Source organism: Marmota marmota, unplaced genomic scaffold (genome assembly GCF_001458135.2).
Source record: "Marmota marmota marmota unplaced genomic scaffold, marMar, whole genome shotgun sequence".
NCBI classification, from domain to species: Eukaryota; Metazoa; Chordata; class Mammalia; order Rodentia; family Sciuridae; genus Marmota; species Marmota marmota.
In genome coordinates this window covers 3,442,967-3,458,316 of record NW_026000240.1, presented here as the reverse complement: position 1 = coordinate 3,458,316, position 15,350 = coordinate 3,442,967, and the positions used below count along the sequence as shown (strand labels likewise).

At 40.3% G+C, this 15,350-nt stretch overlaps 1 protein-coding gene across 1 annotated transcript in view; it reads right to left on the bottom strand.

Moving 5' to 3' along the window:
* The window catches only part of Slc12a8 (solute carrier family 12 member 8), a 143,180-nt gene that overhangs the window by 14,271 nt on the left and 113,559 nt on the right, over positions 1 to 15,350 (bottom strand). The window contains exon 9 of the mRNA XM_015487285.2: positions 9,466 to 10,111. Coding sequence (XP_015342771.1) covers positions 9,466 to 10,111 — 646 coding nt within the window. The remainder of the gene's footprint in view (positions 1 to 9,465; positions 10,112 to 15,350) is intronic.

Sequence of the window (15,350 nt, the reverse complement as noted above, 5' to 3'; positions counted from 1 at the left end):
GACATTCAATAAAACTAATATTTATTGTCCTTAAGATACACAGATAATAGGCTTGCAGACAAATGTGATGTAAATGTAATGTAAAAATAGTTGATACTACTAGCAGGAATCAAATGTTACACAGTGGAGGAAATCAGAGAACATTTCTCAGAAGAGGTGAAAGTCTTAAAAAAGTTTAAAGTCAGACTTTTCCAAATGGAGAAAGAAAGAAGAGCTAAAGCAATTTGAACAGGATATGCAAAAGCAGGAGGCACAGAATGTGATGTGTTTAGGGCACTAGTTTGGGTGCAGCTGAAACTTACAGTGCATGGGTTGTCATGATAAAAGCAGCCAGGAAGTTAGGGCAGGGCAGGATGTGAGAAATCATGCAAATCACAAAGGATCTAGGATTTTAGTGTAGATATTAGATTCCAGCAAAGGTTTTTTTTTGTTTTGTTTTGTTTTGTTTTGTTTTGTACCAGGGATTGAATCCAGGGGTGCTTTACCACTGGGCTATAATGCCTGCCCTTTTATAATTTTTAATTTTTAGACAGGGTCTCGCTGAGTTGCTTAGGGGCTTGCTAAGTTGCTGAGGCTGGCTTTGAATCTGAGATCCTCCTGCCTCAGCCTCCCAAGCTACTGGGATTACAGGCATGCACCACTATGCCCAGCAAAAGATTTTAGGAAAGAGCAAAAGATCACTTAGTGGGCAGAGTAGAAGAGGAATGGGATGTGGGGGAAGAGCCCAGAGGCAGGAGACAAATTTTGAGACTTAGCAAAAGACCAGGTGCAAGATGATGAGGGAAAAGGCAGCAAAGAGAGAGGCAGAGAGAATGGTCAGGAAGAGCGCAAATACCAAAACCTGGGCAGCTGGGTAGTGACCATTTCATTCATTAAGTGTTGTAAACTGACAACATGTCTCTCCTAAAAAGCCACTGAGGAGACAGAAAAGGCATAAAATAGGCATAAACTTACATACAAAGGGAAAGAGAGAGGAAAGAGAAACAAGGCTTGGAAGATGGAAAGGTGACAGTGGTGACAGTCTGAGCAGAGCAGAGGAGCACCAGCCCCAGGCCCTATGGAGGGTGCTTACAGGGAGCCTCCCACTCCCTGTAAGCACCCAGCAAAGTTCAGGACCAGGAAGCACCATGTCCCTTAAGCGGCCAGGTGCAGAGAGCCAGTGGCCAGTCTCCATCTGTTGTACTCTAAGATCCTCCCCTCTGCCCATATAACCAAGCAACAATCCCTTCTCCTGCCCAACACCTGCCCCAGGGGGCTTTCCTCTGAAGAAACCCAGCCAGAGTGCCAGGCTTGGTGCAGCAGGCATAGCAAAGAGTGGGGAATGAATGTCCATCTCCTAAACAACAGAATCCCCCTCTCCATTATCTCACCCTGCCCCCAGAATGTAAGCAGCCATTGGCGTGTCCCCCAGGAAAGAGATGAAAGGACTCTGGAGAAATAAAAGAGCCCCAGAGAAAAACCTCTAGATATTCACATCTGGGTTCATCCAATGAAGAGGTCAGGGACTCCTATTATTCTACAGTGAGGTGCTCCAACCAACAAACCCTGCCATGAAGAGAGCTTTTGAGCACGCTCATCCATCCCTTAGTGACCATGGGGACATGGGTTTCAGGATCCCCACAGATACTGAAATCTACAGATGTTCAAGTGCCATATATAAATGGTAGAGTATTTGCAAATAACCTACATACATCCTCCCATATATTAAATCCTATCTAGATTACTTATAGTACCTAATACAATGTAAATGCTATGTAAATTCTTGTTAAGCTACATTGCTAAAGGAATAATAAGAAAAAAAAAAAGAATTTGCATGTTCTTCACAGACACAACCACCACAGGCCTAACTATATAGTACATGGAAGCAACTATGAGAACTTTTTTTGTCAACTATTTTCCATCCACAGTTGATTGAACTGGGCAGATGTGGATCCCATAGTACATATGGCTACTTGCACTCTACCTGTAAGTCTAAAAAGAAATCAAAAGATCAACAGATATTTTAATAAAGCTCCAAAACAATACAGAGCAAGAAGAAAACCAAAGAGAAAAGAGGAACAATGATAGGAACAGAAAGAGACTTTAAAAGTGGGGAGCTAAGCAATAACATCAGAGATAAGAGAAGTCCTTGCACTCTCAAAACAAGAATGGGTGATGTTCAAATTAGGGGGGAAAGATTTAGACAATAAAACAAATAAAAACAAGATAAATGTGGCATAGACTATGTGTTGCTACCCTGTTTCCCCTTCTTTCTTAAGGAAAAACAAAAAACCAAAAATATACAATTTTATATGAAGTAGCAGGATGACCAGGTAAAAAGACACTCCCCAGCCTCCCTTGAGCTCGTTACCATCATTTGACTCAATGCCAACCACTGAATCCCAGGAGCCTGGGACAGGGCTACTAAGAAAGGCTTCCCCAGATGCCTCTGCTTGCAGGTTTGCTCCTTTGTGCATCTTCCCTTCCTTTTAACTATTGCTTGGAATATGAAGGTGATGCCAAGCCTCCAACAGCTACATTGTGGATCATGGAATAATGTGCTAAGAATGGTAAAGAAAAAAGACAGAAGGAGCTCGAGTCACTTAGGACCATGAAGTGGCCATGGCAGCCCTGAACTGCCCACCTCTGGCTCCTTTTGTATGAGTTAGATGAAGCCACTATTATTTTGAGATTTTGTTATTTGTGATCAAACGTAATTGTGACAGATACAACCACCAACATTAATCATTGGAAGAGTTGGGAGATAAATTCAGGGACTATTCCAGGAAGAACAAAATGACTGATAAATGAACAAGGGGAGAGAGCAAAGGGAAGAAAATTAGAGAATCACTTCAGATAATTCAAAATAGGGATAATAGAGTGGGGGCAGCAGAGAATCATCAAGGGAGAACCATGCAAAAGCCCAAATTTGGTGAATAAGCAGGAACAATAACAGAACAACAACAACAACAAAATCATGAGAAGCGCCAGATGCTGCTGAGACTGACCCAGCCAGGCCAGGCTGTGCCGTGGTACCCTGTGATGGGGTAACAATAAGGCAACTGATGCACATATGACCTATATAACCCTCACACTGTGGAGGGGAAAAAAAGTACAGGTGACTAAATACAAAAGAAAGCTGGACAATGTAGTGCCTAAAAAACAAGATAGCAAAAAAGAAAAAAATATAAATAGCATCAACATGATGGATGATGAGAGGAGAGAGGCCCCCAAAGATATAAAGGTCTTGTTCTTAGGGAACCAGAGGTATTAAGAAATCAAAGAAGTGCCTTTTGAACAAATGATGACAACATGCCGTGAACTGAGTTGTGTGGTCTTGTCAACCTTCTACACCTGAGGTCAACACCAAACCCCAGGACTGAAGGACACGAGGAGCTCTAGAATGGAAGGACTTACTAAGTGGCCAGTACAATGGTTGTGAAATGAAAAGATCCTAAAAATTTGCAGAGAGGGAAAAGCAGGGTCAGGCATCATGCAAAGGCTCTAAGGTTAAGAGATCAGTGTGGCAAATTTCTCAACAGTGAAAAGAAAGTTCACTGAAAGTGGACAGACGATAAAAACAGGCCCTCCACAACGCGTGGGGGAAATTGCTTTCAATTTCAGAGTTTTATGCTCATCCAAACTGTACATCAAGTATGAAGCCAGAAAATTTTAGATCTATAAGGACTCAAAAGAATGTATTTTTCATTCATCCTTTCTTAAGAAGATACTGGAGTATGTATCTCAGCAGCCGGATACCATGGCCATACCTATGGCTAAGGCAGGAAGATTGCAAGTTCAATGCCAGCCTAGGCCACTTAGCAAAGACCTGCCTCAAAAAGGAGGAGGAGGAGGAGGAGGAGGAGGATATCTCAGCCGGACCTACCCCTTTGGCTAAATTAATCACTATGGGATTTAACAAGTAAATATTGGGCCCTGTTGGGAGAAACGTAAAATGGTTCAGCCACTGTGGAAAACAGTGTAGCAGTTCAAAAAAAAAAAAAGTTAGAAAGTAGTATTATATTGTGATTCAGCAATTGCACTTCTGGTTATACACTGAAAAGTATTGACAGCAGGGTGTCAGAGAGATATTTATACACCGATGTTCATAGCACCATTATTCATAAGAGCCAAAGAGTAGAAGCAACCATCTGATGAATAGAGAAGCAGGATGTGGTATATTCATACAATGGGATATTTTTGAGCCTTAAAAAAGAAAGTGATTCTAACACATGCTACAACAGGGGTGAACCTTAGGGACATTATACTAGATGAAACAGACCAGTACAAAGACACATGCTGTATGATTCTACTTATATGCGAATAGAGTGGTCAAAAGCATAGAGACAGTAGGATGGTGGAGGCCAAGGGCTGGAGGGTGGGAGAAGGGGAATTATTGTTTAATGGATCCAGGAGTTTCAGTTATACAAGAGTTACCAGATAGATATGGTGATGATTGTACAACATCATAAATATATTTAATAACACTAAATTGTACTCTAAATTGGTAAATTATACATTGAGTATATTTTACTACAATTTTAAAAAAGGATATTGATCCTCAGACAATAGCTGTGCCAGGTGCGATGGAACATGCCTCTGCTCCCAGCAACCCAGGAGCCTGAGGCAGAAGGACTGCAATTTGAGACCTACCTTGAAACTTAGCAAGACCCTTAGCAATTTAACAAGGCCCTGTCTCAAAATAAAAAAATAAAAAGGGCTGGGGATGTAGCTCAGTGGTAAAGTGGCCCTGGGTTCAATCCCCAGTACCAAAAACTTAAAAAGAGAATAGTTGGAAAGACCAGGGAGTCAGGTCAGGGCTATGTAACCAAGGAAACTCAAAATCATATGTTACAGCCTACCGGAGGCACCACTGCTGCAAGCACCACTGACCTGGAAGTCCTGGACACTGGAGCCAGTAATGTACTTGTCCTGCAGCTACCCTCATGTTTCTAGAAAGTTCCTTAGAGTTCTCCATTTCTTCAAGTTTCTAGTTCCCAATTCTAAGTCTAGGGAGGACTCATCTGATTAGCAGAGCCTTGGTTTTGTGCCTAAACTCTGGCTGCAGGAGAAACCAGAGAACTGAGTATCTGATATTTTCAGTTTTGAGTGTGAAAGGCTTGCTTTGCTTTCCACCAAGGTTCATAACACTGGAAATTCCTCCAACACAGGTCCAATGCTGGGCAGAACAACAACAAAAGACACAAGTCCACCACAATATTGGACCCAAGAAATTTCTTGTTCCCTGGATCTGATACAGAGGAGTGGTAAAGAGACGACTTCTAGGACAACAGTTTGGTAGCAGGCCTTAAGAACAGACTAGAGTGCGCCAGGAAAGTGGGAGCCACAGAACAGAGGGGAACAAAAGAAATGGACATGGTAGACTTCTGAAGAATGGGAGCATTGAGAGGCACTTGAAGGGATAGAAAGAACCTATCTCAACATCATAAAGGCTGTATATGAAAAACCCAAAGCCAACCTCATAGTAAATGGGGAAAAACTGAAAACATTTCCTTTAAAATCTGGAACAAGACAAGGATGTCCACTTTCACCATTCCTATTCCTATAGTGCTTGAAATTCTAGCCAGAGCAATTAGGCAAGAGAAGGAAATAAAAGAGATAACAATAAGAAAGGAAGAAGTCAAATTATCACTGTTTGCAGATGATATGATATCATACCTAGAAGATTCAAAAAACTTCACCAAAAGATTAAAGAGCTGATAAATTTGGCAATAGCAGTTTACAAAATCAACAGAAAAATTTAATAGCTTTCGTATATGTCAACAATTAATCTGCTGAGAAAGAAATCAGAAAAACAGTTTCATTCACAATAGACTAAAACCAAACAGAACAAACAAACAAACCTAGGAATAAGTCTAACTAAGGAGGTGAAAGACTCTACAATGAAAACTATAGAACACAGAAGGAAAAATTTGAAGAAGACCTCAGAAGATGAAAAAAGACCTCCTGTGTTTATGGATACACAGAATTAATATTGTTAAAATGGCCCTAATACCAAAGCAATATACACATTCAATGCAATCCTCATTAAAATATCAATGACATTCTTCAAAGAACTAGCAAAAATAGCCCTAAGATTCATTTAGAAAAATAAAATATCCAGAATAACCAAAGCAATTCTAAGCCAAAAAAGAAATGCTGGAGGCATTATAATACCTCACTTGAAATTACACTATAGAGCTATAGTAACAAAAACTGGATAGTATTGACATAAAAACAGACACACAGATCAATTTTATACAAAATAGAAGACACAGAGACAAACCCACACAGATACAGTCATCTGATCCTTGACAAAAGTGCCAAAAACATAATTAGAGAAAAGATAAGACTTTTTAAGCAAATGGTACTGGGAAAACTGGCTCTCCATACATAGAAGAATGAGACTAGACCCTTATCTCTCACCCTGCACAAAAATCAACTCAAAATGGACCAAAGACCTAGGAATCAGATGAGAAACTATACAACTCCTAAAAGAAAACATGGGGTCAAACACTCCAGCCTACAGGCACAGGCAACAACTTTCTCAATAGGACCCTTAAAGCTTAGGAAGTCATGCCAAGAGTTCATAAATGGGATGGAGTCAAATTTAAAAACTTTTTCACAGCAGTGGAAACAAAGAGAGAGCCTACAGAATGGGAGAAAAATCTTTGCTAGCTACTCATCTCACAGAGGATTGACTAGAATACATAAAGAACTCAAAAAGCTAAACACCAAAAAATCAAATGACTCAATTATTAAATGGGAAAATGAATTAAATAGACACTTCTCAAAAGAAGAAATACAAATACATGAAAAAGTGTTAAATATCATTAGCAATTAGGGAAATCAAATCAAAACTACTCTGAAATTTCATCTCACACATGTCAGGATAGCAGTCATCAAGAATACAATTAATGCAGCTGGGGTTGTAGCTCAATGGTAGAACACGCGCCTAGCACATGCAAGGCCCTGGATTCAATCCTCAGCACCACATAAAAATAAATAACTAAAATAAAGGCATTATGTCCAACTACACCTAAAAGATAAATGTTTTTTTTTTTTTTAAAGAGAGAGTGAGAGAGAGGTAGAGAGAGAGAGAATTTCAACATTTAGTTTTTAGTATTTGGCGGACACAACATCTTTGTTTGTATGTGGTGCTGAGAATCGAACCCGGGCCGCACGCATGCCAGGCGAGTGCGCTACCGCTTGAGCCACATCCCCAGCCCATAAATGTTTTTTTTTTGTTGTTGTTGTTTTTTAAAGAATACAATTAGTAGGGGTTGGGGCTGTGGCTCAGTGGTACAGTGCTTGCGCTGCACAGGTGAAGCATTTAAAAAATCTACAAGAGCATTTAGAGAACAATGATGACAGAAAACCAAAAATTAAAAAGACAGATAATTATAAACCCCAGGAAACAGAAAGAGTCACATAAAAAAGGAAACGTGATCACAATACAATATATGGCTCAGAATTAAACAATATTTATTTAGTCATGATAATGTGAATGCTAGCACTTAATTTAAAATACAACTATGGTACAGCTAAATTGCAGGCATTAGATGAGAAGTCATGGCATGAAAAAGACCTTGGTTACATCACAGGAAGTCAGTCCAAAGATGATGTCTGAAATTGTCACAGGTTAAAGTAGCAATACAAATATATTATTTAGTAATAGGAAAGTTAACAGAGGAGGCCACTTTTTGGTTGAGTCCCAAGTTTTTTGGTCTGGGAGTGGGGTTTTACCCTAGTGAAGGGTAAAAGGGATGGTATGCAAGAGTGGGAACTACTATTTCTCATTACATCAATTTGTTAGTTTGTTTATTTTTGGTACTAGGGATTGAACCCAGGGACATTTATTAAATGGGAAAAAGAATTAAATAGACACTTCTCAAAAGAAGAAATACAAATACATGAAAAAGTGTTCAATATCATTAGCAATTAGGGAAATGCAAATCAAAACTACTCTGAGATTTCATCTCACACATGTCAGGATAGCATGTTTATTACTCAGTTATATCACCATCCTTTTTATTTTTTTAAATTTTGGGACAGGATCTCACTAAGTTGTTGAGGCTGGCTCCAAATTTGTAATCCTCCTGCCTCAACCCCCTGCCCTAATAGCTAGAATTATGGGCATGCATCACCATACCTGGATGATTATATTAATTTTAATATGATTTACTTATTAATCTATATACTTATTAATTTGATAAAAGTAAAATAACTTTAAAATTTTTAATAATATTCCTACCATGAAAACCTTCTCATCAATTTAGAGGTAAAGAAAGGAAATCAGGTTTATGGAAGAAGACAATGTGTTTTTAGACATATTCTTCTGTCTTTTGCCTCCTCCTCCTTGCTCACACTTGTCTAAACAGATCTCAAGAGATGGTGTACTACAGAAGGAAGAACATAAGCTTCGAACACTGGGAGTGACATTCAGTGTACGAAGAATCAGCTCTGAGACTTTTCTGTGTGAACTCACTAGGACTTACGATCTTCATTTGTAAAACAGAAAATGCTGATATCTATAATATTACATGAAACGATAGGAGTGTGTTCCTCAGTTTTCTATCACTGTAACAAATACTTGAGAAAATTCACTTATAAAGAGAAAATGTTTATTCAGCTCACAGTTTTGGAGGTTCCAATCCATGACTCGTTGGCCCAGTTGCTTTGGGCCTGTGGAGGGTAGCACATTATGGCAGGAGCACATGGTACAGTGAAACGCATGTATACTAGCCAGGGAGCAAAAGAGAACAAAGAGAGGGGACGGGTCCTACAATCACCTTCAAGAGCAAGCCTCCAGTAACCTAAAGACCTCCCATTAGCCCATCCCACTTAAAGGTTCCAACAATGCCTTGCTGGGGATCAAGCCTTTAGCACATGGACCTTTAGAGGATATTCCAGCTCCAAACCATTGCAAGACGTAAAGCACCTAGATTATGGAGGTTCTCCAACATTATGAGTTCTCTCTTACCCATGTCCTCTAAGCTTCTTGAGAATCTCTCTTGGTGTCTCAGTGCTTATAGGTCTGAGACAGCAAAGAAAAACTGTGTTCCTTTATCTGCCTTCTCCCCATCCTGTCATATCTGGTTTGAAAGATTCATCTTCCAAAGACTCACACTGGGTCCTCGCCAGGGTATTGACTCCAACACATTTCCACTTCTCTTGAAAGGAGAAATTGGTTTCATTCACATTGGCATTATATCTCAGCTGATTTTTGAGTGAAAAGAAATTGCAATTCAATTACTAGCCCTGGCTTCCAGCTCTTTACAAACAGGAGTAGATATAAATTTTTGTTTGAAACTAACTACACTATCTGAATTATAGGTAATTCAGCTGGTACCTGAATATAACATTCTAAAGTAAATATCAAACAAATCCACCAAGAGTTATAAAAACTGTGAAAGCTGGGTAGCAAGGCAATCAGTGGTCACTCTCAAATAGGAGGAGGTCCCAGTGTGATTCCAAAGCACTCACCTTCTCCACTCACCCTAGGCTGGTTGCTTGGCTCAGGGACAAATTGTTGCCCACGTGTTTCCCCAGGCAGAATCCCTTCACTCCTGGAAGTCAGCTTGTTCTGGTAGAACTCTTGGTACTCCCCAGAGACAGCAGGCAACCCATCAGAGCCCTCAGTAGGGAAGGAAGTAGGGGACTTGAGGTTCAGGAGGAAGCTATCTTGTAGGTTCTTCTTGATGACCTTCTTGCATTTCCTCTTCTGACTCTCTGGGATCCTGTCACTGTCTCCGGGCCTGGGATGGCTACTCTCCTGCCTCCTGGTTAGCTGGAGGAGCTGATCCATGTCCTTGGTGAATTGTAGTAGAGTGCCCTCAAAGAGGCTTTGGGCAGAGCCCTCAGAGCCATAGCTGGGAGCCTTCTCTAAGAGCAGGTGCTCAGAACAGGGGAGAGCTTCTGAGGTCTCCCTAAGCACAGGCTCAGGCACCTGAGGAAGGCTGCAGAGACCCATAGACAGGGAGAAGTAAGAGTAGTCCACTGCAATGTACGTCAGCATGAAGTTGATGGTGACGATGGGTGCCAGAACATTTACCTGACCCACAAGGACAAAAGCCATGGTCACCAAGCTGGTCAGGCAGATGGCTGCTATAGGTGTCCTATTTGGCCCTTTCTGCAGAAACAAAAATAACATTCAGGACTATGAAATTTCAGATAGAAAGTTTCAAACACTTCAGAATTTATGATAGAAACCAAAATCATAATGGCTCAGTTACTTCTCTCCATGTGACTGTTCATCTATGAACCTGGGATAATAATATCCAACTCATGGTGTGTTTCAGTCAGCTTTCATGCTGCTGTGACCAAAATACCTGACAATAACAACTCAGAGGAAAAGTTTATTTTGGCTCACAGTAACAGAGGTCTCAGTCCACGCACAGTTGACTCCATTGCTCTCAGCCCAAGGTGTGGGAGAAGGGTGTGGCAGGGGGAAGCTGTACAACTCATGGTGGCAAGGAAGCAGAGAGAGTGGGAGAGGGGGACAGGCCCCCTGCACTGCTAGCAGTCTGGAAGGTGGGGGCAGGCCTGTAAGCCGTCTCCAGATCTGGCTTATGAGTCTCCCACACATGTTCCTCCAGCCCAGAGGCTACAGTTGAGGATGGCAGGTTACCATCTGCCAGTGTCTGAGGATCAGAGCCCCTGCTGACCTAAACTCCTTGCCCAGACCTTTAGAGTACAATTCTAAATTAATTAATTAAAAAAGTAATAAAGATATACTTTTCCTGTGTTTGAGAATTAAACTTTGGGGTATATTTGTTACAGCTGTTTAGCAGGCTCTACTAGTAAACCTACCAAAAATAAAGTAAATTCTCAGGAACTTAAAGAACTTTAAAAGGAGGGTCTTGGATAAGCTGAAGAAAATGCTAGTGTTCCAGGCCAGGACCTTGATAAGAGTGGATTCTGAATTGATTAAATAGGCCAACATGAACTTCTCTTCACCAAAAGATATTTTAAAAAGAAGAAAAAAGAAAAGAAAAGCCACAGAATGGAAAATATATGTGTAATGCATATAACTGACAAAAGGTATCTAGAACATAGAAAGATAGATGGAAAAACACAGCCCAGTAAACAAAGAAACAAGTAAAAGACTTGAACAAGTACCTTACAAAAAAATGCTCGTTAAACATAGGAAACACTGCTGGGCAAGGTGGTGTACACCCACAGTCCTCTCGCTACTGCGGGGAGAGGGCTGAGGCAGGAGGACTACAAATTGGAAGCCAACCTAGGCAATGTAGTGGGACTGTCTCAAAAAAGAAAAATAATGAAAGGGCTGGGGATGTAGTTCAGTGGCAGAGCACTCCTGGATTTAATCCCCAGTGCTATAAAGAGAGAGGGAGAGAGAAATCAAGCCCCACCTCACTAGTAATTAGAGAAATATAAATTAAAACCACAGTGAGATATCATCTAGATACCACCAGATTGGTAAAAATGTAAAAGTTTCATGATATCAAGTTCTGGCAAAACTACAGAAGAATGGGAACTCTTATCTACTGCGGATAAGGGTGTAAACTACTTCAAAAAAAAAAAAAAAGAGAGAGAGAGAGAGGTGGTATCTGATAAGTAAATATATGCACACCTTGCAATTCCACTAATGGAATACAATTTGGAGGAAGTCTACATTTACAGCTAGTACAAGAGTCTTCATGGCACTGTCCATAATACCCCCAAGTAACAACTAAGCTGCTGCTACAAGCAAACTGAGGATGACTCTCATGATCATAACAGTGAGTGAGGAAACAGCATGCCACAAAACAATACACACACATTCTCTCTCCCTCTCTCTCTCTCTCTCTCTCTCTCTCTCTCTCTCTCTCCCTCTCTCCCCATTTACAGACTGATCATCCCAAATGCAAAAATTCTACGTCTCTGAAATTTTTTGAGTGCTGTTATGATACTACAAGTGCAAAATTCCATACCATGAAATTTCATCTTGTGCATAAAATTATAACTGCCTCCAGGCTATGTGCACAGATATATATGAAACATAAATGAATTTTGTGTCTACAGGCCCACCCCAAAGCTATCTCATTACATATATGCAAATATTCCAAAGTCCAGAAAAAAAAAATCTGAAACACTTCTGGACCAAAGCATTTAAGATAAGGGACGCTCAACCTATATTTAAAGTTCAAAAACAGGCAAATTTGTGTTTAGAGATGCATACACAGGAAACAAGACAGGGGTTGCAAACTATGACCCCGAGGCCAAATTTAGCCCTGCCTGTTGATGTATGCTATGAGCTAAGAATGGTTTTACAGTTTTAAACAGTTGGGGGGGAAAAAGTCAAAAGAAGAATAACATTGTGTGATATGTGAGAATTACATGAAATTCAAATTTAGGTCCATAAATAAAGTATTAGGTATTATCTGTGGCTACTTTTGAGCTACAACAGCACCGCTGATTAGTGGTGACTATGACCACATGTCCTGCAGCACCTCAAGTGCTGCAGAAAAAGTTTGCTGATCCCCAAGAAAAACCCTAAAGGAAGCAAGGAAATTATTATCAACATTGGCCATAGCAGTGAGAGGGAAGGGCTGTGACGAGGGAGGGAGGAACAGTGCTGGCAGGGTTCCTGGGTGGAGGCTACAGGGTGTTCACTTCATAGTTGTTCTAGAAACAGTTTATACTGGGTTTATGCTTTTTTTTTTTTTGTATGTTGAATATAGCTCCAAAAATGTAAATTGCTACTCTTCCTCCATTAAAGAAGAAAATAAGCTAATATGATTTAATCCTATATAAAAAAGCTTTTGCAAGGGGCTGGAGGTGTGGCTTGGTGGTACAGCTCTTGCTTAGCATGCACAAGGGCCCAAGTTTGAACCTCAGCTTTGCCAAAAATTAAAAAAATATATATATTAAAAGAAGGAGAACTAGGAGAAACATTTGTAATACATAGCACAGTTAATCTTCCTAACAAAGAAAGACCCCTTAACATTTAAGAAGAAAATGACCAATGAAACACAGAAAAAAAATACAAATAGCTTTTAAACAGAGGAAAGGATATTCAACCTCGCTCAGATTAAAGGAATGCAAACATCAGTCTCCTAACATACCATTTCTCACTATAAGATTGGCAAAAATGCACATTTGGCAATGAGCTATGGGAAGAATCCTTGTTAAACTGTGTTTTTTGCCCAAGGCAAGAGCGCAAATGGGGTTCTACACACCCAACATCTAAATATTTACAACTCTGAGCCTCACTAACAACCTGTTAAACTAAATATGTTCTAATGTCCTTCCTAAGCAAACATGAGAAGAAAGGTCAGGTTCAAGTTCAGAATTTTTGCATTACTCAGACTTCCTCACTGAAAGATGGCCATGTGTGAACACCAGCTCAGAGCCCACCAGCTTCTCTTCTCAGACCATACCAGGGGAGCCTCACATGTATATGTGGACCCTCTGCCCACACCTTGGGCCCTAGAAAAGAAGAGGCCCTTGCGGATCCTAGAAATTGGCAGGGGGCCATCTGGGCAAGGAATTCTAGGGACACCACACCTGGACATGGTCTAGAACAGGGACATGGGATCCAGGTGGGCAGGTCCCTTTGGCCTTACAAAGAAGCAGAGACTTATAAAAGTCTTATAAAGTAGGATATTTTGGCTTGAGTCTAAGAGCGGTACTGGCTCTCACCCACTGCTGGTGGAAGTACAAAATGAGCTGGTGACACATAGCTGTGATCCCAGTGACTTGGGAGGCTGAGGCAGGAGAATCACAAGTTTGAGGCCAATCTCAGCAACTTAGAGAGACCCTGTCTTAATTTTTTTAAATTAATTAAAAAGGCTAAAGATGCATCTTAGTGATAGAGCATCCCTGGATTCAATCTCCAGAACTGAAACAAACAAATAAACAAAAAATGCAAAATGATAAACATCCCATGGTAGGTATGTTGGCAAGATCTATTAAAATTAAAAAATGCATTTACCCTTTGACCCAGCAATTCTACTTATGAAAATTTAACCACATATGCAAAACCACACACACACACGCAAGAATTATTCATTGCAACACTGTTTACTAGAAGCCACTCAAGTATCAGTCTGTAGAGAACTGATTAAACTATGGCATACCCTCATGATGGAAAAAGAAAAAAAAAGTTCTCTCTGTGTCTGTATTTTTTTAAAAAAGATTCCTAGATACATAAAGTGAAAAAAAAATAAGCAAGGTACAGAACAATGTGCAAGGTACAGAACAATGTACAGAGAACACTATCTTTTGGAAAAGAAAAAAAATTCATTAAAAAAACTGAGAGGGCTGGGGATGTGGCTCAAGCAGTAGCGTGCTCGCCTTGCATGCGTGCGGCCCGGGTTCGATCCTCAGCACCACATACAAACAAAGATGTTGTGTCCGCCAAAAACTAAAAAATAAATATTAAAAAAAAAATTCTCTCTCTCTCTCTCTCTCTCTCTCTCTCTCTCTTTAAAAAAAAAACTGAGAAAAGAAGTTGGGCATGGTGGTGCAGGCCTGTAATACCAGCAACTTGGGAGGTTGAGGCAGAGGGTCACAAGTTCATAAACCAGTCTCAACAACTTAGTGAGGCTCTATGCAACTTAAGGAGACCCTGTCTCAAAATATAAAAGGGCTGGGGATGTGGCTCAGTGGTTAGGCACTCCTGAGTTGGATCCCTGCTGCATCTCCTCCCCCCAAAAATACAAATAATAATAAATGCTGAAGAGGATGTGGAGAAAAAAGAACACTGTTGGTGAGATTGTAAATTAGTACAATCTCTATGGAAATCAGTATGGAATTTCCTCAAAAAACTAGGCATGGAACTACCATATAACCCAGCTATACCACTCCTTGATATTGATCTTAAAGAATTAAAATCATCATACTATAGTGATACATGTATACCCACGTTTATAGTAGACAATTCACAATAGCCAAATTATGGAACCATCCTGGGTATCCATCAATGGATGATGAATGGATAAGGAAAATGTAGTATACATACACAGTAGTTTTATTCAGCCATAAAGAAAATGAAATTGTGCATTTGCAGGAAGATGGATAGAACTAGAGATCAGTATGTTAAGTGAAATAAGCCAAACTCAGAAGGTCAAGGGTCATATACTTTCTTATGTGGAAGCTAGAAAGGAAAAAGGAAATGAAAGGGGTGGGGGGAATCTCATGAAAATCAAAAGGAGATCATTAGAATAGAGGAAAGGAACCAAGGGGTGTGAGGCAGGAAAGGAAGGGGGAAGTACTGGGGAGTCAAATTAGATTGTTACTTTGCATGCATGTATGATTGTGTAACACCAAATCCCATCATTAGGTGCAACAGCTATGGAAAGCAGTATGGAGATATCTCAGAAGATGTGGAATGGATCCACCATTGACCCAGCTATCCCACTCCT